Here is a 27,528-nt window from a genome sequence, read left to right as displayed (position 1 = left end):
TTTAAAAGTCACCCTAACTAAAGGGGGTTACTGGCCACTGTGTGCCATAGCCAACTGCCATGCATTGGCCACTTTGAAGGGTAGTAGAGGTTCTTTAGCAACCTTCTTTCTGCATCCAGCTGCTTTTATTTCTGCCTTTCTGCTTTAAAACCTTTCCCTCTGATCTCGTTCCACCTGGCTGTTCAACTTCAGTGACTTTACTTAGCTCCCATTGGCTCCTCTTATTAAAGAAAAAGTTCTTTTGGCTAGCTGACGAGACCAAAATATGTGACTCCAAATGGTCTGGTTAAGCTATCTAATAGTTTAAGGTAAAAATAAAACTCATTCTCTTATAAGTTTTGTTTTTTTAAAAGAGTACAATTGAATTAGAGTATTCCAAGGTGTAACATGGTAACAAACTATTCATAACATATATGAAATATAAGTAACAATCAACCACTGATCAAGTACAAGATTATGTAATTAATAGGAAAAAGCTAGTGATGTAATTTTGTTTTAGAGGAATGTTTATATAAATTTCATCTGAATGAATTAAATATTTTGCAAGATGAAAAATTCTTAACATTTTCAAATGATTTTGACTTAATGCTCTTTTAATCCTCATCATTTAACAGGGCAAACTTATTCTGTACTGCTGAAATAGGAACAGTGTCATCATTTTCACTTTCCTTCCTTTCATCATTCTCTTCTTTATCCTCCTCACTTTCTGTGTCCACATTTTCTTCCACAATTTCTTCCTCTTCATCTTGACTAAGCTCTCCTTGTGCTTCAGCATGGACTCCTTGAATCAACTTTATCCTCTGTATCTCTGAGGCTGACTCATATTTTCCTTGAATAAGAGAATTACAATATCACTCACTGATGTCTACAATTATTTTGTTTCATTTTGAACGTAATTTAATCTGATTACAGGGTCTAACATCCTGATTGTGAGGATAATGTATGAAGGTAAAAAAAATTCCTTTTTTTAATAAACAGTAAGTATATGCACAGATTTACGTAAGCTAATTGATGCTCCATAATTATGAGGCTGGTGCCAACAACATACAAAGAATAAAAGAAAGCATTCATTATACATACTTTTTATTAACTGTAGTTCATATCTCATTTTTAAAAACAATATTTTTCAATAAGTCCACCATTTACTGTACAATTAGCCTCTCTTGTTTACCTGGAAAGGAGTCCAGGAAACTTTTAACATCCCCTGTGTGGACTGAGATATTAACCATTACAATTACATAAAGCAATGATGCTAGATCTGAATTTGGAACTGAATTCAAGGTCCAGATCGAATTAGAACTGCATCCAGTATTGGAGTTAATGACCAGTGGCATTGCATCCAGTTGGATATCTAGGAATGCTTGAATATTTGTAAGTGACAATATGTAATAGTTGAGATGCAGTGAGGTAGACAATTCCATAGGTTATAGGCCATGAGTGCAAATGATGAAATACGAGTATTCTCAGCTGGGTTACAAGTACCCCATCTCTGCAATGATGCATCCATCTGTGACAGTAAGCATCTCCAGATGAGGAATTTGAAGAACTCCAATTCAGAGATTATGGGGGTTCTGCCATCAAATAAGATCCCTTCATAAGTCATCTGAGACTGGGACTGGAAAACTGTCAAGTTGATCCTGAATCAGCTGCTAAGGGCTAAACTCTTGTCTGATCATATGACTGATGAGAGAATGCCACATCTTGGCAGAGAAAAGTGGACGAATGGCAAAAAGCCTCTCACAGGAGTTGCTGGATAACTCCACCCATATTGATGACAACTGCAAATATGTAATTGTGACAGAAAATTGGGCTTGGGGGCAGGGCTCTCGGGAGATCTATCAGGAGTGATAGATCTTCATACCACTCAGCTTGTGACCAGAGAGGAGCTGCCATTGTCATCCGAAGGCCCAGGGTTACAAACACAAAGGAGACTAAAAGAGGGAAAGATACAGACATGTCCATGTTGTTCCATGTGGCCACCATGATGGTGTTGCACATCACCACCACCAAGTGGCCCTGCAGTTGTCCCTGGAAATACTGTAGTGTCAACCAAGCCACCATCACCTCCAGAAGGGTGATGTGTTCCTCTGTCTCCTTGGTAAGTCCTGAAATGCATATGCTGTTCAGACGTGCTCCCACCCTTTGGAGAATACCTACATCTCTGGGGCAGCTTGCAGAGTGGCACTCGCTGATTGAAGTTTTCTGTGTCCAACCACCACTCCAAGTCTTTTCTCTTTTCATCGTTTACGGGATTATTTGGTGAGGCGATTTCAACAAAGTACCCTTGGTGAGGGGACTTTAAAAAGTACCCTTGGTGAGACAACTTCAACTAAGTACCCAAGATTTCTTCAGCTGCCACTACAGGGAATGGAGGTGGGACCTTCCTCTGGACACCAACTTCACTAAGGATGTCAGAAGCCATATTTAAAACCCTGCTGTTCAGTCACTTGCAAGCTTGCAACCATGAACTCGTAACTTTCCAAAGGCTGTCTATCCTTGCTGGGCTGGGAAGACTCTACTCTCACTACTATGTCTAACAGCATCCCTAGGTACTTGATTTTTTATTTTGGGAATAGGTCTGACCTCTCCCTGTTTATTATCACGCCCAGTTCTTGGCACAGGTTCAACAACTTGAGAGTCTCAATACCTCCAACCTTATGTGATTAGGCCCAGGTCCACACCAGTTGGAATATCCTTGTGAACACCTGCAGAGCCAACGCTAGACTGAAGCAAAGGGCCTTGAATTGACTATGTCATCTGATGGCAGACAAAGCAAAGGAATTTTCTTGAGAAGTGGAGACCATGTAGTCTCTCTCTCTCTGATAGAAGTTAACATTGACTGGGCCATTTCCATCAAGTAGTTGTCTGCCCACAGGAAGCTGTTCAAAGTAGAGATCTATCACCGATCCTGTACAACAGGAAGGAGATCGGTTCCAGAGAAACTCTCTCTCTGTGTCAAGGTTGAGACTACCCACTCCTCTGCATCTTAGCTCTGTCTCACTGTCCATAATTCTGTTATGCAACCCCCCATCTCCCGCATGCCTAAATTGCTATTCAACCTATGCAAAAGGAATAGGTTTGTGATGAAACAAGTTCAATTTTTAAAAAGAATATGCCCTCCATCTAATCAACTTGTTCTGTTTCAGCTGCTCGGACAACACAAAAAAGTGAGGCAGCCTGTCTCTGGAAGACCTGGGAAACCACATATGCAAGAGCTCACCGACACGTAGTGGGAAACTCTTTTCTACCAAGTAAGAACAGTCTAAGGATTTGCACGCATGCATGGAAGGCTATGTAAAAGTAATGGGTTAGAACAGAATAACCTTGTTTTTAAGAAAAACACATATGAAATTTCTGTTGAAGATGTGACCATTCAAGATGAATTAAGTTGATAAATGATTTTGTCAGCTATTTTTAGCAATTACATAAATCTTATGAATGACATCAATACAGTGCAGCAGTATAAAGTAACAGCACTTGGAAGCAGTTAAGGCAACATGTGAATTACGAACTAGTATAAAAACCTTTCAGAACTAACCTGTTTGCACTTGGTAAGTACTATTACCTATGAAATATTAAAAGTATGAAAAGAGACTTTTAAGAATTATTATATGTTGCTAATGTTTCTCTTTTTAATATACTTTGTTACTAACCTTTATCATTTGAAAATCCTGGTGGCCTTTGATAAATAACAAGAGACTTGTAGCCATTAAGACAAAACCGAAGAATTTCGTTAGCTGCCCGTGATACATCTTCTACACCTCGAGATCTTGTTCGATAACCACGTTTTTCTGCCCAAGCTGTGAAACCCATCCATTTATTTTATTATAAACAGGAATTTTACTTACAAATAGCATGGTATGGATAAGTGTGTTCCCCTGAATCTTTTATATTTTTATGAAACACCACCATCAACTTGAAAACTACAGTTTGTTAATAATTCAGATTTTCTTGTAACAAATATACAACTTCTGACCAAAGAGTGAATTTGCTGAAATTACTCCAGATGCATGGTGAAGTTTACACCAATTTTAATTTCAAAACCCATACCAACCTTAGACCAATGAACAAAGTTATGATTTGTGTTAGTGCTGAAAAAAGATAGGATGATGTAACTAGTTGGGAGCTTAGGTATGTGTTACAATAAGGTTCATTCTTCATGATATCAGCGTGAGTGTGGTGTATGTCACTGTAAGAACATATGATATAAATTACAAAATGTTTGAGACAATAAAAGCATGAGACCTTTACCGAGTTGTTACTGCAGCTAAAAAACCTTCCAGGGACTCTTGTGCTTTCTCTGGTCACAAAGTATGCCAATTTCCTCTTCTTAAGTCTCCTCTTTGTTATATTCTTTTCACTAATCAGACCAGTGTACACACAATGAACAGCTGAGGTTAGGTTAATCTATCTGACCTTGACATAGTCAAATATAAACATGTTGACTCCTCTGGAGGTGGCTATTTCTCAAACTGCTTATGAAAGTCAGACTTCATAATCTATACCAATTTGTATAAGTCTTATAAGCTCTTGAAGGGAGCTTAGTGCGGAAACAAAGAGCTGCCGCCCATTTCAATATTTTGAGTTTCTGATTTTTGGCAATTTTTTTTTTAATCTTCCTCTCCACCAAGTACCATGTGGCAAAAGCCTATGAAGGAAGTGAATGAAGAAAGTAATGGCTATGAAAAATATGAATAACTGATATGAATAAAAAGTGAGGGGAGTATTGGAATAATGGGTACTTCCCACACCTAAATACTGTACAGGAAAAACATCTGTATTCCCAGATAATTCACTGGAACAAACGATTTTTATGAAAAACAGCAGGATAAATAGCATCTAACCTTTGCATATCAGATAACTTGTCCATTCTGAATCCTCATCATCCTCTGAAAGATGCAGCTTGAGAATTTTTGGCATATCTAATCTCGACGCTATATAATGTACCACACTGATGGGATCACGAACTTGTGCAACAGGAAAACTTCCAAGTAGAACCTGAAATTTTTACATATGTATTTTTGATTATCATAGTAACATGGAAAATTTCAAAATGATAAGTGTTCCAGACTATATCTTTTTTTTTTTTTTATAAGAATACACCTGCAAATGCTCTCATTCTTAAACTTTATTTATAGAACAAATAAGTGTGCCAATCATAAGGGCTGTAGTGACACTTGAGAAATATCAATTCTGCTGTAGTGGAGGCACAAGATAAATGGAAGTTGGCAAGCTGATTGGATAGAAAATGGCAGATGTAATAATATTTGAATGAATAAATGAAAGTTTAGTGAAATTAAAATTATCTCAGGAAAGAAGGTACATGCGTTCTTAGCATACGTACCATAAACAGGAAGAAAAGACGAGGAAAAACAAGAATTTTGGGAAGGGTTAAAGGCCACAGTTACGAAAGTGCTGTGTCAATGGGTGTACTAGTAAGGGGTGCGAGATCTAAAAGAGCTGACTTAAGAGAGAGAAGCCATGGATTAAAATTGCTCAAGTGTTCAAAAAATCCACAGAGAAACTGATACATGTTAGAATCTGAAACATTCTTAAGATCATGAAAAATACAGATGACACAGAAATAGACTACACCACATCAGATGGTTCATGGCTAACATATCAGTGCAAATGAGGAAAAAAATAATGCAACACCCAAAAGAATAAAAATTCTGTAACTGAGAAATGAAGTTAGGAAGACAAATAACACTGTAAACAAAAACTGAATCTAAAAGTGAAACACAAACTACAATAAGAAAACATACAAAAGGCAACAGATTTGAGGGTGGAATTTATGGTGTGACATTTGTATAGGGTATGGAAAAACAAGATTCAGAACAAAGGACCATTAAAATTAAAAAGTTGGTCTTCAAGCTCTGGTAGAGGACACATGGAAAAAAGACAGGATGCAGAGGCAGATGAAATGGGCAAATGAAGATCTGGGAAGAATGGAATCAGAACCTCAACACAGCAGAGGAAAGAGAAAGTTTGCAATACTGTAAGAAAAGTAAAAATAAAAAAGTTTTAAAAGAAGCAAAGTGTGCACTCATTTCTTCTGTCCTCTTTCTTTTTTTCATATCTACATTTTGCTCTGTAAGCTTGCTATGCTAGGTCATGGCTTTTTGGCCCATTCCATAAGATTATAAAGTATACACATGAATAATAATTATATTGCTGTTATAAATATGTCATAAGTTTCATGAAACTTTGTATTAACATTTTGTTGCATCTTAACCTTATCTAATAACAAGAGGCTGCTGTTTCTACGCTGACTTCTTCAGTGTTTTTTTATACAAAGTACTGTGAACAAAATATTTTTCAAAATACCTGCAAAGGCATATCCACAGTAGATGGAAACACTAAACCAGGACAATCACAAAGTTTAATATTCTTTGTCAGGAAAATCGTCTGGAAATGTTTGGTATGACCCGGTGTTCTGCTTACACTTACAACCTGGAAAATAAAACAGCTGTTATTACAAATAGCTCTCATTTTCAAATGACCTGCCTATCATACTTTATCATAGAATTTTGGGACTGCAGTTCACAAGCAGTCTTACTTTTGCTTTCATTATTCAACTGGCTGGTGCTCATTTTCCAGACCAGTATGGCAAGGAGGTTAACCAACCCCACTCCAAAAAGTGATAAACTGAGCATACCATTTAGGTCAACCTACTTTTAGGGATGAGCCTTCCTTTGATATTTCAATAGTCAATTCCTATACTCCTGACCACATGCTTCGTTTTTTTTAACCAAATTTTTTTTATCTAGAAAATTGGGCAGGAAAATTATTACTGTAGTTGATAGCAAATATTGTACTTAAATTGTCAACTAATAACAAGAGTTAACACACATTTCCTTGTCAGTATTTTGGCACCCTAAAACCTCCCTAATGATAGTCCTTTGTAAATACTGTACTGTAAATCCTATTTGTAAAGTCGCACTACTGAGTTTATTTCTACAAGTAAAGTCACACTACTGAGATTACATCTCCAAGTTATCTGAAGTTGCTCTTTTCAACTTGATCTTTGGTTTAGAGAAGCTATAAAAAGGACTTAAGGAAACCAAGTAAAGTAACTCGGAATTACTACAACTATCTAAGTAGAACAGAATCTGCAAAGAATATGTCACAGCTCACTTACCTTTTTTCCCATAAGTGCATTAATTAAAGATGATTTTCCAACATTTGGGTGTCCAATAGTACCAATAGTCAAGATTCCATCTCTATATCGCTGATACGCCTCTGGTGCAGTGTTTTGTGAATGGACAACATTTGTTTCCTGAATGTCAACAGAATGATCGTCACCACTTGCAAGGTCCCTCTCCTCTTCAATCTTTTCTCTCCAAGGCTTTAGGTTCACTACATTGAATCACAGAGAGAAGTATTCATTTACAGAACAGTATTTTAAATATTAAGTTGTTTAAAAAGATTACTGTATAATAGCATAAAAAATCACAAGGAGTACATGAACACTGAAAAGTCTGTTGACATGAATTAAACTTGTAATATTAAGCCGCTGACTCTACTCAAGGCTCCAGCAATTTTAGCAAATAATTTTTCATCAGAAATTTAATGTTAGACACTACCCAGGACCCATGACACAAGTCCCCAAAAATTAGTGTCTAGCTTTCATTTTCTAGCTAAAAACACTCAGATATGCCACACTGCACATCATTCATTGTATCAATAAACAAAGTATTTGCCACTGCGTGGATTTAGGCAACTAATGATAATATAAATTTTTGTTTTATTTACTGTTGTACTAAAATTTAAAGTCTCATTGAGATCAAATACATATTATACTTGACTTTAAGGTTTGTTGAAGGCTCCAATGCCATTTAATTTTTGTAACACTGTAGGATTTTTAATCTTATATTGAAAATTATTCCTTCATGTTACTGCTACGTTCAATTAAAATTTCTAATACCATATACCTATTAAAATGTTTCAAATTTATACCCGAGAAGCCCTCATTTTGCATAATGTTAACAGTGGCATGTAGAGTAATTAATCCAAAGATAAATCCCTAGAAGTATCACTGCAATGACCATAGGTGGTATAACTTGGCTGTCTTAATTTCAAAGTCCCAGTCTTACCCACAAGTAACTAAAGTCAGTGGAATCAATACATTACCTGAATCATCAACTAATTTCTGACATGCATCCACTAAACATAATGCACTTTCAGCAGCCATCCTTAACAGGCATTTCCTGCCTTTGTACCCTTCCAAAGAGGAGAAGGGAACTACAATTAACTTTGGAAAGTGCTGAGCGAAATAATGTTCCCATGCTAGGATCAAAGATGGTGGTAGAAGGTCAGACTTGTTCATGATGAGGATGATTCCTTTATTTTCTTTTTCCACTAAGTGATGGTAAAGGTACGGAGGAAACTGTGCAACCTTATGAAAAAGAAAGAAAAAAATTACTTACACCACAAAAATTCAAAATAAAAACTTATTCTTTGAACAATAATAATGATTACAAACATTATTTTTAAAAGAGCTTATTCGTATATCTGCACAAATCCCAGACACTCTAATCCTTGGATACAAAGAAAGATGATAATCTGTTGCTTGCAATATCTCGGGGCAAGTGCATGTGGTTCTCTCAAGCCCCTAATGGTTAACTGTCTGCCTTCTCATGTAATCTGAACAGCTTTAACAAAATAGTAGCTCTGAGATGCAGGAACTTCATAGTAATAGATCTGCACTGAAAAATTTGTTATTACAAACCCATTCATTTACATTAGTCTTATTGTGTCAGTGCAAACTTTGCATCTATGCATTCAGGATCCAATGGCCCCACATGGGCAAACTGAGTCACAGTGTTTGCCTGCTATTGTGCAAATAGGTAACAAATTTCTCTCCAATTTAAATTGCTCTTTTTACACTTCCCATTGCACAACTACAAATTCTGCAGCCATAATTTTCAATGACTAAAAGTAAGTATGTGTATTCTTTTATGGAATGTCTAAAATAAGTGCATCAAACTGTACCCCCTATTTCATAGCTGCAATGAGGCTGTCTTTCCTGGTCCAAGCTTTAGTAAGAGCCTACCTTCATCAGAACCCGAAGTCAAGATTCACTCAGTCAAAATGAATAAATTCAAAAATATCTAGAAATATTTAAATCACTTCCCCTAGTGAAAAAGGAGAGCTAAGAAAAGAATTGGGAACTAAAATAAAAGGGCTCAAAAGAGCAATCACCGTAAGTAAGGAAGAACCCAAGTGGTCCCACATTGACATGAAAGCAAAACAACCAAAGAGTAACACTTAAGAATCAAGACAAGACAACATCAAGTTTGCAATGAAAGAATGACAAGGCAGAGTACATTCTTCGAATACTTTACCCTATGTAACTGCCATGAATGCATTTACTGAATGATAAAAAATAATGAAGGATAGTTATGCATTGCGAGGAAAAAACAGGACCAAAAATGGAAATTTAGGATTTCTGATGTAACGTTCCCATATATTTTATTATTTATTAAAAGAAAGATTTCTGATGTAATGTTCCAATATACTTTACTAAATATTAAAAGAAAGGGGGAAAAACTTTCAGCAAAAGGCATATGACTTTTCCCACAAGTTTTCCAAACAAGAATTATCAATGATTTATATATAACCAACAATTATAAGACTGTACTCTTACTTTTAATTAATTTACTCGTATGTCTAATAACTAGTTAAAACAGGAATAAAAATTAAGTAAACCTTTGATGGGAAGTTGAATGTGACAAAGTATTTACCAGTGACAAAAATTTTTTTATAACAGTTGGCAATGTGATGGGAAAGATTCCTGTTAAGTAGAATAACAAAATTTTCAACAGTACAGGGAATGTTTCAAGTACTGTACACTAAATAAAAGGTATTACGTATACTGGGAGGCTAACTCATTCAACTATGGAAAAATTATAATTCCTTTTGTAAAGAGTTCAGTTCTATGCCTGACGTATATAGTTTCAAAATGAGTCACTTTTCCTGAAAGAATGTAATACAAGAAAAATAAAAAACCAAATTAATGACACATATAATACTGCCCTGTCCTGTACCTTAGTGTACTGTTCAAGGAAAGAGGAAGCAAGACACATCATCTGATAGGGCTAATTCACCATTCACTAAATTATTACTTTTCCTTTTATGTTTCACACAATACTAATAACGAATAAGTTTTTTCTTACAAACAAAATCAAGGTTAGTCAACATGGGTTACATATACTAGCATCTCCTATCTTTCTACACCACAAGTCTATTGCAATATAAATAAGCATTTTGCAAAAAGTTCAGCAGGTAAAATATATAACAGCATGCAGATGTAAATGAAAATTCTCGAGGTATATTTTACAAGAGAAGAACCAAGATGTACGTATACTGTACTCAGATTATGAAACGTGCAAAGAAAAAGGAAATTATATAAAAATTATTATAAAATACAGTAACGTATGCAGTTCAAAACCACTAAAATACCACAAATAAACTTATCTAAAAAAACATTTATATATAAATCACAAGATATCCACCTGTAAGAATCTGATACTTGGAACACCATAGACCAGCAGAAGCTGTGGAAGCTGAACATCTCCAATCAGTAATTTTCTAATTACATCCTAAGAGCCTCATTGCAAAACATTTACTTATCTTTTAATCGTACACAGTGCATATCTTGAACTGGCTTCTGACCTGGTTTGCTCTTGCATTTGTGACTTCTAAATTCATCAGGAAAAAGATTTCCATAAAAATTTTTTATCTTGGTTCATTAAGGTACAGTGACATAATTTTCTTTAGCTTAACCTTCACATCACTTTAAAAGATATTTTTTATGGGAAATGTTACTGCATTCTTGACTTTAATCTAAAAAAACTAAAAAAAAAACACATTTTCAATGTGCACAAATATTACAGAAAAATATAAGTATAACTTTCCCTAATACTACAAGAATAAGGAATACTTTCCCAACCTAGCCCTTAATATGCTGTGCAACTTTGTTCTTGCAATTTTGAGTATTAATTCCAAATTAAATTAAAGCAGTTCAAAAGCAAGATCATGCAGGAGAAAGTTTTGAATATCATAAAACTGCTGTTCTATCAAATAAAAGAAAAAACAATGTAAGGTTTATCAGCAAAAAACACCAAGTTGTATACTTACTGGAAATCTGGCATCTACAATAATCAGCAATATATCTGACATTTCTGTCACCCTCCACAGTTGTCGCCAAGTTTCTAAATTTAGTTCGTACATGCTAAGACTAGTCTTTGAAAATTCTCTGTCAATTTTTTCACAAAACAGTCTAAAGTGCTTATTTTCATTCATGTCTAACTCCTTTTTAGACATATTTGATCTCCAGGGTGGTCTGGACGGATAACTTAAACCAGGAGGATAAAAACATTCTGTATCAGTTTCCATTTCATTTTCTGACAACAAAGTTACTGGCTTACTATGAAGAGCTTTACGCTTCTCTTTATCAGCTGCTGTTTCCTTTCTGAATTTCAGATTGTATCTGAAAAAGACAAGGTTTACATCAAACCAAAATCTAGACAGTGGACATTTTCTTTTAATAACTTCATTTTTTTAATGCCTACCACTCTGAAAACTATATTTATTTGAACACAACTCCCTCAATTAACTATTGCCTATCCTGGGCAATTAGTACTCCTTTGAAGAAAAAGAACACCCCACCCAGACAAACATGCATCCAAGACACAGCACCTCTGGTGATTATCAAGTTATTCCCTGTGACCTTTACTGGTTACTCTACATTTAAGGTTATAGATATGCTCTGACATAAATACTCAAAAGCAAAAACATAGATCTAGACACTTGCAGAGGGTTGTGTCAGATGTACTGTATCAGAACTTCAAGGAGACAACCAAGATCTCTAAAGATGCCTTGCTGAGAGAAGTCTTTACTCCTTATAATCTTTTAAGGACAACATATGAGGCCCTAGAACAGGCCTCTTTAAAAATTTTTCCCTTGAAGACTGGGGGTTGTGCATCCCAAGCTGCACTACTTTTTGCAGTTCTTCTTCATGAGCTGAAACGGAGAATGATGAGGATTTTGCCTTATGTTCAGTAAGAGCTGTAAGGAAATTCTTTATGAAAACCAAGTCTTTCTGTGAGCAGCATTAGTGATTGTTTTTCCACTTGCATACCTAAACCTGTAATTTCCAAAAACACTATCTCCTAGATAAAAAAGACTTCTGAGTCACAGGCATCCAAGGTTAAACTTAAGAGTCATGAAATTCAGAAAATTTCCACTTCAATGGCTTTGAAACAGAACATTTATGTTAATCATCTCTCTTCTTAATTTAATGTTAATTATTATATTAATTATGTCTCTTAAGAGATCTCCATCAGTGTTGCTCATTTTTATTGACATATTCGACTACAAGTCATTAAATATGCTTTCCATTAGACCTGTAGCTACTAAGGCCAAGTTTTATTGATTCCTGAAAGGAAGCGGGGGCACTTAGCAATGGTCCTCCTGATCATTATCCTCATAAGCCCATGCTATCTCATTTCTGCAAGAGCACAGCATTTTGGGGTACTGGCTCCCAAGCTTTGTTGACTGGTTAAGTGTATTGTATTTCTCACTTACAAACAAGGTTCCTGTCCATTTCACGAGTCCCTGTTGGTATGAGGACTTGGCTTCCAGTTCACTTACATTCTCAAGGTTGTGCACAGAGCTAAATTGCCACTTCGGTAACTTTAAATTGATTGCGATGAGCTAAAATAAATTAAATTTTTAAAAATACTTCAATACAAACCTACCTTCACACTCTAAATTTCTTGTAATAAATCCAAATAATACTTGGAATGACTCTGCTACTAACAGAGGTGCTGTATGCCACAGATGTATATCTGGCCAGGTGGAAGTTTTCTCCTGTTTCTTTCCTTTAGCATCTCTTTGAAGTGTTAACCATGTAGGATAGATAATTGAAAACTGTTGGGTCTGTGCTAAAAGAATAAAATGTTGTTTCTATAAAATTTCATACTGTGCCTCACAAACAATCAGCTGATATACATCTTGCCCTCTGATAAGAGGTAGAATTAAGTTATTTGGGTCCTTCAACCTGCTTTTAAGTATAGCAGTACAACTGATGGGGATAAGAAAACCCTTTTTACTTTGCATCGCAAAAGAAATATAAGTTTTCTCCAGTTTGATATTTCTAAATTACATTACTTCAAGTCTTATAACCACTGGTTTACATGCATGGTTATTTTTTGACTTGGCACGAAGGAATAAATGTGAAAATACACAACATACACTAAAGCAAAAGTATTTGGATTTAACAAGATTCTTAAGTTACTTGTTCCTTTGCTCCATCCAACAAAAACAGGTTACCCAAAGGTAACATCAATGCCAGGATAGACATTAACAGTACGAACATGTAAATCTGGATACATTAACAAATTACAAGCAAACATATAAATATATATGTTCATAGTACAGTATAGCAGAAGCACAGATAACATTACATTTTTAAATGTGTCTTGTGAATATTAAGCCAGTTGTGTGAATGCTGGTTACAGTAACATGCACGAACAGACACAAACCTATCAGTAACACCAAAACAAATGTGCAACATTACCATAACATTGAGTGTACAGTAATGTATAACATAAAGAATAACAGACATCCAAAGCAAAGATGGACTCCAAAGAAATGATGATGAAGATGAAATGAGTGGAATAAAGTAGAGAATTCTGGCAGAATACCGAATAGCTGCAAGGGAAAAATGACATTGTCAGAATCTTGAGAAACTCATTTAATTCAAAAAGAATCCCATCTCATCACCTTTATTACTGTACAACAATCTTAAAAATGTTATGTACGCTAGAAGCACCATGCTTACCTTCTAATTTTATATGGCTAATGTTTCAGCCTTGTAAAAAATAAAGCAAGCATTACTGAAATTCAAATGGAACAAGGCTGTTGCAAGCAATAACAGCTCACAATGATACTAAATATAGACAGCAGTAACACAATTGCTGTAAAGATGGTCTTACCATCAGTGAGGCTAAGTAAAATTGGGTTTGGTTAGTTATACTTTTTTTTCCTTTCTAAGCAAAGATGCACTTGCCAAGTTGTTGATGACTGGATGAATGCAACATGCCCAAATAACATCGTATTCCAAAGAATTAATATCCACTGTAAGCCCATAATTTTCCATATTTCTCCCACAGATATCAATGTTAATTAATAGAGCAAACAAGAAAAATCACAAATTAATGTTTTAGTATACAAGTAAAGAAATAATGAATTGATACATTAAGCTGAAATTAAATAAAAACCTAAGTCATCAACCTAATCCAAGTTTTGGATACAATGCAACTTCAATTGTAATTTCCATATACTAAAAACATATATATATATATATATATATATATATATATATATATATATATATATATATATATATATATATATATATATATATATATATATATTATATATATAATATATATATATATATATATATATATATATATATATATATATATATATATATATATATATATATATATATATATATATATATATATATATATATATTATATATATATATATATATATATATATATATATATATATATTATATATATATATATATATATATATATATATATATATATATATATATATATATATATATATATATATATATATATATATATATATATATATATATATATATATATATATATATATATATATATATATATATATATATATATAAATATATATATATATATATATATATATATATATATATATATATATATATATATATATATATATATATTATATATACATATATATATATAATATATATTATATATATATATATATATATATATATATATATATATATATATATATATATATATATATATATATATATATATATATATATATATATATATATATATATATATATTATATATATATATATATATATATATATATATATATATATATTATATAAATATATATATATATATATATATATATATATATATATATATATATATATATATATATATATATATATATATATATATATATATATATATATATATATATATATATATATATATATATTATATATATATATATATATATATATATATATATATATATATATATATATATATATTATATATATACATATACATATATATATATATATATATATATATATATATATATATATATATATATATATATATGAATGTCTTTTCCTGTAATACTACAGTGTAATATGAAAATAAGAAGGCCCATAAAACACTATTTAAACGTTGAAACCATATATTTGGGCACTTGTTTCAGTGCCCGTGTTCACTGGTAGAATATGGACAGGTGGAAAGTTACAATGGTATATATACAAAAACATGAAGGTGTGGCCTTAGGCCTCCGATGTTATGGAGGTGGCGTTTCTTAAGAAGGAGGAGAATGACCAAATTCCCTAGTGGTTTTTGGCCTCATTAAAGTCCCCCCAGCTATTGTCCCAGAAAGTAAAGATATCATCTACGTATCTAAGCCAGATCATATCTTTAATTTCTGGGACAATAGCTGGGGACTTTAATGAATTTTTAATAGGCTAAAAAGCTAGTTCCGACCATAAAATTTAAAACAGAATGGGAAAAGGACGGAAAACTGCCGTTCCTAGATGTACTGATCATAAGAAAACAGAACAGGTATGCATTTACAGTATATAGAAAACACACCTTCGCTGTCTCCTACATTCATTTCTTAAGCTACCATGACGTCTCCATAAAAATCATGGTAGGGTGCAACTTATTCCTCAGAGGACTTAGGATATGTTCAAATGAGTACCTGGATAAAGAATTTAACACAATCCGCCAACACCTAACATTATCGAGAGGGCTATTAACAAAGCGAATAAAATATACTATAGAGGTCCCACTCACAACAGACAAATAGATTTCAACAACAAAATAAAGCTTCCATACGATGAAAACATCCAAAAGGCCACCGAATAACTCAGTTCTAATAATCCTTTCATTTTCCATTATCCCAAATCCATCGGGAGTTCGCTTGTTAACGTATACTTAAATAACAAAAGGGAAGAAGCCGGAGTTTACAAGATACCGTGTAGCAATTGTCATGACATCTATGTAGGCAAGACAGGTAGATCGCTCTCGCAAAGAATAACAGAGCACAAAAGATCAGTACGTTACGTTTCGGAGAGTTCGGGAATTTTCCTACATATCAGAAATACAGGGCATGTCATTAACTGGAGTGGGGCGGAGTTGGTTTTCAAGAGTAGCTGTCCATACAAAAGAAAGATGCTGGAATCTGCTATCATCAATCAAACCAACAATATGAACCTGTCAGGAGGACATAAGAAATTGGACGCCATCGACACCTTAATCCTCAAACCCCTTCTGAAGAAGATGACCCAAGAAACGCGACCGCCAGATCCATCGCCAAACGGGAGCTAATGAGGCCAAAAACCACTAGGGAATTTGGTCATTCTCCTCCTTCTTAAGAAAACGCCACCTCCATAACATGGGAGGCCTAAGGCCACACCTTCATGTTTTTGTATATATACCATTGTAACTTTCCACCAGTCCATATTCTACCAGTGAACAGGGGCACAGAAACAAGTGCCCGAAATATATGGTTTCAACGTTTAAATAGTGTTTTATGGGTCTTCTTATTTTCATATATATATATATATATATATATATATATATATATATATATATATATATATATATATATATATATATATATATATATATATATATATATATATATATATATATATATATATATATATATATATATATATATATATATATATATATATATATATATATATATATATATATATATATATATATATATATATATATATATATAAGGGATTTTGACAAAGGAAAATCTATTTCTGAGGAAGGTCACGTGTCACCCGGTGAAATTCCATTACAGCACGAATTTCTAGGTATAATAATGCTAGATATACCAGAGAAAAGAGCTTTCAGGAAAGCTGGGGTTACTACCCCCAGTCGAGCGTCTTCTAGGAAGACGTCGGTATAAAGAAGGGTGAGTGAAATACCACTACCACGGAAACATACTCGAAAGATCTCTCCTTATCAAAACCCCCGGAACAGAGCGGTGAGCCATTACAGCCCCTACACTCAACACCCGCCAGGACGGCGACACCGGCGCCACCTACCTCATTCCATGCTAGCACTAACCCCAGACTTGGCATGTGCAAGTAGGGGAGTACTAGGTGAGCCAGGGAGGGTCACGGGTGACACGGGACCTTCCTCAGAAATAGATTTTTCCTTTGTCAAAATCCCTTTTCTGAGTTCAGTCCCGTGTCAGCCGGTGAAATAGTGATAGAGAATCATGCCAAGGCTGCAACTACAAGGAAAAAAGGGGTAATCTGAAGAAAAGGCAAAACTTTACGAAAATAATTTTAATCAAGGAATCTCTTTCATGTAGCAAGAATACTAAGTCTAAGGCACATCAAAAACTTAATACTATGAAACGTGGGGAAGTCCCGGCACGACGGGAAGAGGCCCCCAAAAATCTTAAAATTACTTAAAGCAAATTGAAACATGAAATGTGCATAAGATAATTGCAAATACAACCTTAAAACTATACACGTAAACTTAGGCTAAACACGTAAGAGACAAGATCAATGAAAATTAACATATACAGAACATATACATATATCTGGGGTACATGGAGCAAAATAAAAACCGTCCAGTACCCCACAAGAAAAAAACAATCATAACATGTCAGATTACACTTTTCCATCATCAGATACAAGATACATCAATATGAGGAGCCAGGCAGTGAGGCATAATCAACCAGGAGGATAAGCAGAGAAGTAAATGAGGCAGGCAGGCGGGGAAAGGATAGGATAAGGATATGATTAGTTAAGGTGGGGAGATGACACTTCCCACAGCTATGGTAGAAAATTTCAGGGCTTGAGCGATTTTAAATAGTGGCGTTTAAACACTAGAGGTGATTTCCAACCCGTAAATTTGGATAATTCTGAGAAGTCCATATTATGAAAGTAATTAATGGAAGTAGCAACTGCTCGAATATCATGAACCTTAGGAACTGAATCTGGGTTGGCCTGTTTAATGAAATACAGAATTTGTTGTCTTATAGCATTCAGTGAAAGAGTACCACCTTTCTCCCTGATAAAAAGAGGACCCGACTTACTCTGTGGAGTTCTTAAAAGGTAAGATTTAAGTGTATAAACTGGACATAAAGACTGGTCTTGAGGAAGGGGCACCACCTTCCAAGGAGACCATCTGTCCTGTGGGTCTTCGTTCTTAGCTAAAAATCTAGGGTCAGGGAAAGGAGGACCTCTCCAAACGGGAGGAAGTTCACAAAATTATCACCTCTAGTGAGAGCCGACAGCTCTGAGATTCTAGCACCTGAAGCCAAGCTAATCAAAAATAAAGTCTTCCTTAACAGATCCTGATAAGAGCAATGAAAGTTATCCAACTCTGATGCTAACTTAAGGACGTCATTGAGAAACCACGTAACAGAATGTGGGCGTGATACTGGTCTCAGACGGCGCATGCTCTGGGGATAGATGAAAAATAGGAATCTGTAAGGTCGATTTTAAAGCCGAAAGAAATACTTTCTTCAATGCTGACTTGACTGTGGTAATAGTGGCCGGAGCAAGGCCTTTTTCAAACAGTGATCTAAAGAAAGAAACTCCTAAATTAGTCGTCATGATTTTGGCTTCAGATGCTTTCAGGAAGGAGGCTAATTTTTTGACTGCTGAGTCATACTGTCTAAGAGTAGAATCTCTTTTATCTGATTCTAAAAACAGAGTGTTGACAGGGTCAATGTTCGCTCCTTTTGGGCTGCGAATTTTATAAAGTCCATAAAACTAGGGCATTCTGAATTCTTGAGGAAGCTGACACAGTCTTGGTTTGTACTGTCTGGGTCAGTATGGGCTTGGGAATCCAAGACTCCGTAATCCCAGTTCCTGAAGAAGAGGAACCAATTGCTCTTCGGCCAATAGGGGCTACTAGGGCTGGTTGACCTTTGAATGTCCTGAGTTTGTGTAATACTTTCAGCAGTAAATTTATTGGAGGGAACAGATAAATTTTTCTCCCAATTGTTCCAATCTACTGTCATTGCGTCTGTGGCGTCGCCTGAGGGTCCAGGTTGGAGCCACGTAACAGGGGGAGCTTGAAGTTGCTCTCCGTCGCGAACAGATCCACTTGGAGGCCCGGAACCCGGCGGCAAATCCATTTGAAAGATTCCACGTCCAGGGACCACTCCGTCTCCAACGGAGTAGCCCTGGACAGGGAATCTGCCACCACGTTCCATACCCCGCTAGGTGGGTGGCTGACAGGTGCCAGCGTGCTTGTTCGCCAGGAGAAGATAGCAATCATTACTTGGTTTACTCGACCTGATTTGGAGCCGCCCCTGTTGATGCAATGAACTACCACTGCGCTGTCCAACACCAGCCTGATATGAATCCGGTTGGGGGCGGATTTTCTTCAGAGTTAGAAAGACCGCCATAGCTTCCAGGGTATTTATATGGAACTGCTGTAACATTGTGGACCACGTTCCTTGTACTTTCTGTTTTGGTGAATATCCCCCAGCCGCTTAGGGAAGCGTCTGTGTGAACAACTAGTGCGGAGGGGGAAATTGAAGCGGAACTGTTTTGGACAGGCCTCTGACTGTGGTCCAAGGCCGCAGTCTTGTCTTTAAGATTCGAGGAATAGAGGAGACCTTGTCTCTGAGCTTGACATTGGCTCGACTCCGCCACACTCTGTTTATGTCTTTTAATTTCGCTTTTAAGAGCAGGTCCGTCACTGAGGCAAATTGAAGAGACCCAAGGACTCTTTCTTGGGATCGGCGGGATGCCGATTGATTTTTGAGAAATTTCCTGGTGAGAGATGCTATCTCTTTCCTCTTGGGAGGCGGGAGAGATAACGTGTGAGAGGACAGATCCCACTGGAGACCCAGCCACTGAAACCGGGACTCCGGAGTCAAGCGGGACTTCTCTCTGTTCAGTTGAAAACCTAACGACTCCAGGAAATTGATGACTATGGACGTAGCCTTCTGACACTCCGGAACTGTTGGTGCCCAAATTATCCAATCGTCTAGGTACGCTGCTAGGGATATCCTCGAGACCGGAGTTGTTGCACTACCGTGTCCGCCAGCTTGGTGAATACCCTGGGCGCAATGTTTAGACCGAAGGGCATGACCCTGAAGGAGTAGGCTTGATTCCCGAGTCTGAAACCGAGGAACTGAGAGAAGTTCGCGCAATCGGGACGTGATAATAAGCGTCTGAAAGATCGATAGAGGTGGTGACGGCTCCACGCGGAAGTAGAGTCCGTACCTGAGCTACGTAAGCATCACGAAATTTGTCGCATTTTATGTAGAGATTTAGACGCGACAGATCCAGGATCACTCTTTGCTGATCGGAGTCTTTTTGGGAACAGTGAATAACCTGCCTTGAAACTTTAGGTGCCTTACTTTCTTTATTGCTTGTTTGTTGAGCAATTCTGTCACGTAATCCTGTAGGATTGATGTGGGTGGCTGGTAAAATCTGGTTAGAGGAGGAGGGTTCTTGATCCAGCTCCATCCTAGTCCTTTGGACACAATGCTGTGTGCCCAAGGGCTGAAGGTCCATTGGTCCCTGAACCAATACAGGCGACCACCTACCTGGGTTCTCTCAGTGGGAGGAGCGGGTTTATTCCCCTACCACGTCCAGGCCTTCCCCTTGGGGTGGTGTTGGGCTTTCCTCTATGAGGACTCTGCCTCTTCCCCCTTGCGACCCTATTAAGGCCGTGAAAGTATCCACGGCCCTCATATGTGGGGTTATGCGCTGGCGAAGCCACATGAAGGTGCAGCTGGTTGGACCAGCACATACTGTTGGGGTGAGCCTTGGAGGTGGAAGGCTGTGCTACTGCCGAGACCGGGACGGCTTGAACTACCGCCTGATGGTGGGGCCTCTTATGCCTCCTGAAACGTTTGCCTCCTCTCGTCTGGGGGCCGGCAGATTCTGGGGTCTTGCGCTTATAGGCAGAAATGCCCCAGCGAGAGCGCAGACTCTGGTTGGCCCTTGTAGCTTCGGCCATAACATTTGTGACCTCCTCTTCTGGGAAGAGGTTAGGTCCCCAGATCGAGCTCTTAACGAGCTTGTTAGGCTCGTGGCGGATAGTAGCATCGGCGAAGATGAATTTCCTGCATTCCAGTCTGGCCATGATAAACTCGAACAGGTCAGACTGAAAGCCAGCTAGCAGGGACTTAGCCAAAACCTGAAAGAATGGCTCGTCCGCGCAGGAGACGGCAGTAGCTTCCGTAAGGCAGACGGAGTTCAAGGACCGGGCTAACTTAGTCCGGGCATCAAACTCCGCCTTCAACAAAGATTCCAGCAGCTTGGGAGCTGCTCACTGAATTGCGAGGACGCACAGAAAGGGTCCAGCTTCCCGACAGTGAAAGTGGACGGGGCGTCCACCCAGAACTCATCACTTCCTGGGAATACCAGTGAAGTGGGGTCTGTTTCCCTCAGCTGTGGTAACGGATTACCTTCAAAGCACGCTCGGGCCGTAGCCAGAGCGACTTTGTCCAAGCAAGGGGTGGGCAGGTTGTCTCCCAGGGCGAACATTGTAAAGTTGCCCTTGAAAGGAGTCAACTTCATATTTTCTGCCTGCCACTCCGTCAGAGTGCGCAGGAGAGCCGACTGAGCTTGGTCCCTAGGGACGATGACAGTCTCCCTAGGAACCTTATCTGACCGAATCCATGCTTCCTCCGTAAGCCTCACGAAGCCTGGGTAAGGGGGCAAGAGATCGGGGGGGAAGAACTCCAATTCCTCCAACCGTCTCGTGCCAAGACCTTCAACCGTGAGCTTGCCATCATGTTGGATGGCCCGGAGTGCGAAACGCCAAGGGTTACCGACATCGAACGGCGGGAGGTCCGCTGTGTCGGGGATAACATACTGTGGTTCGGCTGGGGGTGGGCGAGCCATTCCCGCCAGTATGTTATCATGACTGGCCAACTTCTCAGAGATTTTACTAAATCTCGTATCTAGGTCCTCTGTGAACTTCCTAAAAAGTTGATTTGCAAAGGCCTCTGCGTCGAAAGCAGGTTGGCGAGGAGGGCTTGGTTTTGCAGCCCTCTTACTCGCGCCTTTGCCGGAGGAACCAGACTTGCTCCCGGAGGCTACAGGTCCTGAGACCTTAGCCTTCGACGGGGGGAAGGGCGATGCCTTCTTGGAAGACGAGGACTTAAAGCCCTTCGCCTTCCATGAAGTCTTCAACTTCAACTTGGGGATAGCAGACGGAGCTCTATCACCCAAGGAGGAAGACTTCACAAAACCTGCGAAGGAAGAAACAGATGAAACAGGGGAGTCAAAAAGAGGGGGGCCCGCCCCAACAACCTCACCTACCTCACCACTTACCACCTGGTCCTGCTCGGTGTTCATCGGTTCCAGGTTTAAGTCCAAGGCGGCTACATCCTCCGAGACCTCAGCGTAGAGGATATCCACTTGGGGTGGCTGGGTCGCATCCCGGATTTGCTGGATGATGGGGGTGGCAAGATCTTCAGGCACTGCGGCCGCCACCCGTGCGGCGGGGTAGAGCAGGTCCCTCAACTTAGCGCCGAGGACGTAGGGCTTCCCAGCCGGAACATTCCTGCCAAACCCAGCCACCCAGGCCCGGAGGGATTCCAAGGCAGACTTCTTGGAAGATTCGTCCGCCTGTAAGAAAACCAACAATTAGCTAAGAACGAAAAAAACAGTCCGGGAACCCTGTAAACAATTATACAATATGAGGAGCGTAAAACGGAAGAAGACTGTCACTTACCGACTCATCCTGGACGGTTGCACAGAGAGCGAAGCAAACCTCACAACCATCGGGGTGCCAAACAACCAGGTCGTCAAGTCGGACTGCACAACCAGCGTGGGTCCGGCACACTACGTGACCGTAGGGTTGTTGGAGGGAGGCGGTACACCCCGGCTCCTCACAGCGAACAGTCTGTAAGTAGAAAAGTACATGAACCTACCACCCTAAGCAATCTAAAGCCGGCAAGGCCGGGAAACTCAACTACAACCGGAATACTCCGGCGGAGAAGAACTCCCTTATCATAAACTGGGCCAATAAGCTCTAAATTACACAGAGTGGAAGGTAAAAGCTTTCAGACCCCGGAATACTCCGGGGAATGAAGGAATGAGAAACCAGGAACTAACCATAAGGGCTGCCAGTAAAAATAACGGCGGAGCCCCCGGGTGTAGGACCGGACTCACGTATATATAATATAAAGGAGAGTACTCCTGTAGATAAACAGACTTATCTAAATATCAGTCAAAAATAATAACAATAACAAGTGACGGTAAATACTCCGGAGACCGGAGGGATCCGCTCCCCTTATATAATGTAAATCCTTCCGCACTTACTTCCCCGCCGGAGAAACAAGACGGGCAAAATGCTCGTATGTTCATAACATAAGCCAGAGCAATTATATTTTACCCTATCTACGTAACCCGACAGGGAGACGAGAGGTGTGGGATAGAGTCTCGAACACGTTCGAGCAAACGAACCACCAACCCCAACACAGCGATGCTAGGGACTGTATGGGAGGGAGCGAATCCCTCTACCAAAAGGAGGAGTCCCTGAACTCGGAGAAAACGCCATCTAGCGTCACCCGCGCGAGTAGAGCAAGGCTGGAGGGGGGGGGTGGAGTAGGGGAGAGGGGTAGGCTACCAGGAAGGGAACAGGAGACAGGGAGAAACATATCACCCGCTCAACTGCACCCATACCTCCAAGAATAATGAAACTTGGGAGGGTAGCCTACTACTGGAAGCTACGCAGCCCGAAGCCCGACTCCTTCCTAGGCGAAGCCTAATAGGGACCTAACCTAGTATAGGCTAGGAAAAAGGGAGGAGTGCGGAGGGGAGGGGGAAGCAACAGGGAGAGAAATTTTGTGCCGAGAACCAACCGGGATCGAGAAGGGGGGGCAAGGAGGCGACTAGCCTAGAGGAAACACATCCAAAGAACTCTATTCCCCCAAATGAAGGAAGAGAACTAAGGGGCTCACTCTGCCCACCGAAAAACGACCCCGGAGGAAACAGCAACCAAAACTCCCTCAACCTGATGATCTCCACACCCAGGGCAAGGGGATGGAAGCAAACAAGCCTACTCCACAAAATAGCCATCACGCATAAAAAAATGGAACCAAAATGTGCTCAATAGGGTGCGTAGCCTACCTCGGGGAAGCGGTTAGATCTGAGGCTGCCGCCACCACACGGAGGTAAACAACAAAATAAATAAAATAAATAAAATAAATAAAATAAAAGAGAGCACCATCTCCAAGAATAAAATAATTAGCCTACTTGAGACCAAAAATAATAAGGAACCCAACCTGGGGGGGGGAACCTGGACGGGGCATCACCCTAACAAAGGCCGATAGGCCAATGAAACGTAATTTCGTAAAACAAAAAAGGGGGGGAGCCACCGCAAGGAACCACCAGGAAGGGAACCAAGGGGTAAAAATCTATCTATAACGACGAGGAGACAACTCCAACCGAAAAGAACTGAAGGAGTCGCCTCGCGGTCGACATGGCTGGCGGGGGACGCCGTGGCGTCATAAAAAGATCTCAATATTTATGAAAATACGAGACCATAACAGCCAAAAAATAGAACAAAACCCCACAAGAAGATGGTACTTAACTTGGAGATGGTAAAGCTGCTCGATGCCATCGTAGATGAAAGAAAATCCAAAATAAAGGAAGACGAGCACACAAAAGAAATGGATGCAGTCACGTGCTAGAAAATGGAATGAGGTAGGTGGCGCTGGTGTCGCCGTCCTGGCGGGTGTTGAGTGTAGGGGCTGTAACGGCTCACCGCTCTGTTCCGGGGGTTTTGATAAGGAGAGATCTTTCGAGTATGTTTCCGTGGTAGTGGTATTTCACTCACCCTTCTTTATACCGACGTCTTCCTAGAAGACGCTCGACTGGGGGTAGTAACCCCAGCTTTCCTGAAAGCTCTTTTTCTCTGGTATATCTAGCATTATTATACCTAGAAATTCGTGCTGTAATGGAATTTCACCGGCTGACACGGGACTGAACTCAGAAAATATATATATATATATATATATATATATATATATATATATATATATATATATATATATATATATATATATATATATATATATATATATATATATATATATATATATATATATATATATATATATATATATATATATATATATATATATATATATAATAATTTTTACCAAAATCTACTCAAAACATGGAATTTACGAAAATCACTATTTGTGAAATACTAAGGAAAGTAAAAGAAATGACACTAATGGTCATGGCAACACTATCTTCTACTAGTGCTGTATCAATGTAGGTCTGGGTGCTGTAACCAAATTATCATATACGGTATAAGGAATTTTCTCCTATTCGAAATATAATGGTGTTATTCAAGAATGCTGCATTCAGCCAATCATTACCAACCTCATAAGTAAACCAATGCCTAGATGAAAGGAAAAGAAAATGAAAGAAATCAGAGTACAGGAAGGTAACCACTACTGAAAGCACAGCAGCACATGTTTAATACATCACAGGTCTCTCAATCAGTAAACAGAACCAGTGAACATGGTACTCACAATGCTCAATAACTGTAAGTCGATCAGTAAATTGGAACACCAGTTTTAATAGCCACTAATCAACCAATCAGTAAAGCTGAGCAATAATAAGTCTGATCAGACACTGATGAGACCCAAGCTCCTAAAATCATTAACAAAACTTCCAACAAGCCTTGGGTTAAGAGGTTGTTGTAAAACTGAAATGGCATCACTGTACTTTGACACTGTATAATTTTTTCCTTGAAGTCTATACATAATAGAAAAGCTTTAAAATCCTACAGCCATGTTTCGCCAAATTACAAGAGAGCAGTGTTACTGACAGTGAAGTGTAAACATACAGCTGGTGACAGAAAATGGTGCCACATAAAACTACAGTACATGGTGAAACTGTGTAAATTTTACAAAAGTACCACTGGAATATTTGCTTTATATAAATAAAAAAAAAAAGTTCTGCAACTTAAAACTGCTAAATTAACAAGGAAGATTATATTAAACAAATACTTTAGCAGTGCTACTCGACACAGTTGTTATGAGAATAACAAGGTAAAAGCAAGAAAGTAACCAGAGTTTTACAATTTGTGATTCACTTCAAATTTCAAGCCTAAAAACTGACTGTACTACCATTTATTTGTGTTCCTTCCCAATTACTCACCTATTAACCCTAGCATTCACACCAGGCTGGTAATTGATAGCCACAACTTCTTCCTGATAATCCATACCCTCTTCAGGTGATGCAACAGAAGCTTCAGTTGTGTGGAAATCATCACTGTCTTTGAGTGAAACAAAAGGAAAAGCAAATACAGTGCTGTATAATAAAAGTCCACATTATATAATACAAGAGTGATGGACTAACTTATGCAAAAGACTTGAAATGTACACAGATTAAACTAAGGTTACTTCTATTTTCTACAGATGGGAACTCAGTTTTATACATGCTTCTGACAAACTAGCAAGGCCAAGTTCAAAATTTTCAAAATTCCAGAACAGCATCATCTGCATATTTTTCTACGCAGCATCAGCAATACCTTATCAATTTACCTAAAAAATGCCTTTTACATTTGACTTTTAAATACCATTTATTCTTCCTCTTTCCACATTCGACATCTGCTGTCACAAAGTTAACTGTCCCTCTTTTCAGGCAGCAAACGGGAGAAATGCAGCCAAAAGGTTTAAAAGGGTAAGGGGAAAGGTTATTACATTTTGAAGTGATATCACAAGAGGAGTCAAAGAAGAAACTGATAACTTTCATAACAAATATTAACAGACGAGGGTAATGCACGTGTCAGAATAAGTCAGAAAACTGGAGCTACTAAGTAAAATCTACTAATGTATTGTTACAATCCAAGTAGGCAGTATTCATGAGAAAGGTCTATAAAAGTATCAAGTGAATCCTTCAAATCACATTCAATTCTGGGAAAAATAAAAACATTCTGACAATCTAGTGAAAACAAATACTTTACCATGCAGTGAACACATTTCCTGAAAAAACTTACCATCATCAGCATTAGTATGCGCTCTCCTTGCTCTACGAGCATGTATTTGCTCTTTTTTCTTCTTTCCACTAAATGGCACTTTTCTTCGGTACTGAGGCATCTTGAATAACCACTGAAATTTACAAAAATATAAAATTCAAATAGTTTCTAAAGCATTTTCAGTTTTCTTACCAAGCAAAGTATAGTTCTGCATTTACCTTTATTGGTTAGGTTATCTGCTATGAGACATGAAAAACTACCCTAATTATGCAGTTAACTATTCAATGGTCTTCTGTCTATTATACATATTCTCAAGATAAAATCTGCAACTAGAGAAAGGATGTTAGTCTAATCAGATGGGAGTGAGGTACACAAAAGTGAAAATCAAATTATCAGTGAAAGCAAACGTTTTTCCTAATACAAACCCCACTGTTTACTT

At 38.0% G+C, this 27,528-nt stretch overlaps 1 protein-coding gene and 1 long non-coding RNA gene across 5 annotated transcripts in view; one reads left to right on the top strand and one right to left on the bottom strand.

Annotated features, from left to right (window-relative positions):
• Window positions 1-4,250, top strand: part of LOC136849309 (uncharacterized) — a 153,695-nt gene extending 149,445 nt beyond the window's left edge. The window contains exon 6 of the long non-coding RNA XR_010856287.1: window positions 3,147-4,250. This is a non-coding gene — a long non-coding RNA (uncharacterized lncRNA). The remainder of the gene's footprint in view (window positions 1-3,146) is intronic.
• Window positions 328-27,528, bottom strand: part of Ns4 (Nucleostemin 4) — a 30,283-nt gene continuing 3,082 nt past the window's right edge. For all 4 annotated transcript variants that reach the window (XM_067122648.1, XM_067122647.1, XM_067122649.1 and 1 more), the window contains exons 2-10: window positions 27,111-27,222; window positions 26,270-26,387; window positions 11,143-11,494; window positions 8,134-8,398; window positions 7,142-7,359; window positions 6,328-6,453; window positions 4,845-4,998; window positions 3,654-3,800; window positions 328-829 (exon numbers count right to left, since the gene is read on the bottom strand). In XM_067122648.1, the coding sequence (XP_066978749.1) occupies window positions 594-829; window positions 3,654-3,800; window positions 4,845-4,998; window positions 6,328-6,453; window positions 7,142-7,359; window positions 8,134-8,398; window positions 11,143-11,494; window positions 26,270-26,387; window positions 27,111-27,210 (1,716 nt within the window). In that variant the 5' untranslated portion in view covers window positions 27,211-27,222 and the 3' untranslated portion in view covers window positions 328-593. The remainder of the gene's footprint in view (window positions 830-3,653; window positions 3,801-4,844; window positions 4,999-6,327; window positions 6,454-7,141; window positions 7,360-8,133; window positions 8,399-11,142; window positions 11,495-26,269; window positions 26,388-27,110; window positions 27,223-27,528) is intronic.

Source organism: Macrobrachium rosenbergii, chromosome 20 (assembly GCF_040412425.1).
Source record: "Macrobrachium rosenbergii isolate ZJJX-2024 chromosome 20, ASM4041242v1, whole genome shotgun sequence".
NCBI classification, from domain to species: domain Eukaryota; kingdom Metazoa; phylum Arthropoda; class Malacostraca; order Decapoda; family Palaemonidae; genus Macrobrachium; species Macrobrachium rosenbergii.
The sequence above is the reverse complement of the archived record's forward strand: the minus strand, read 5'-3'. Positions and strand labels throughout refer to the sequence as shown.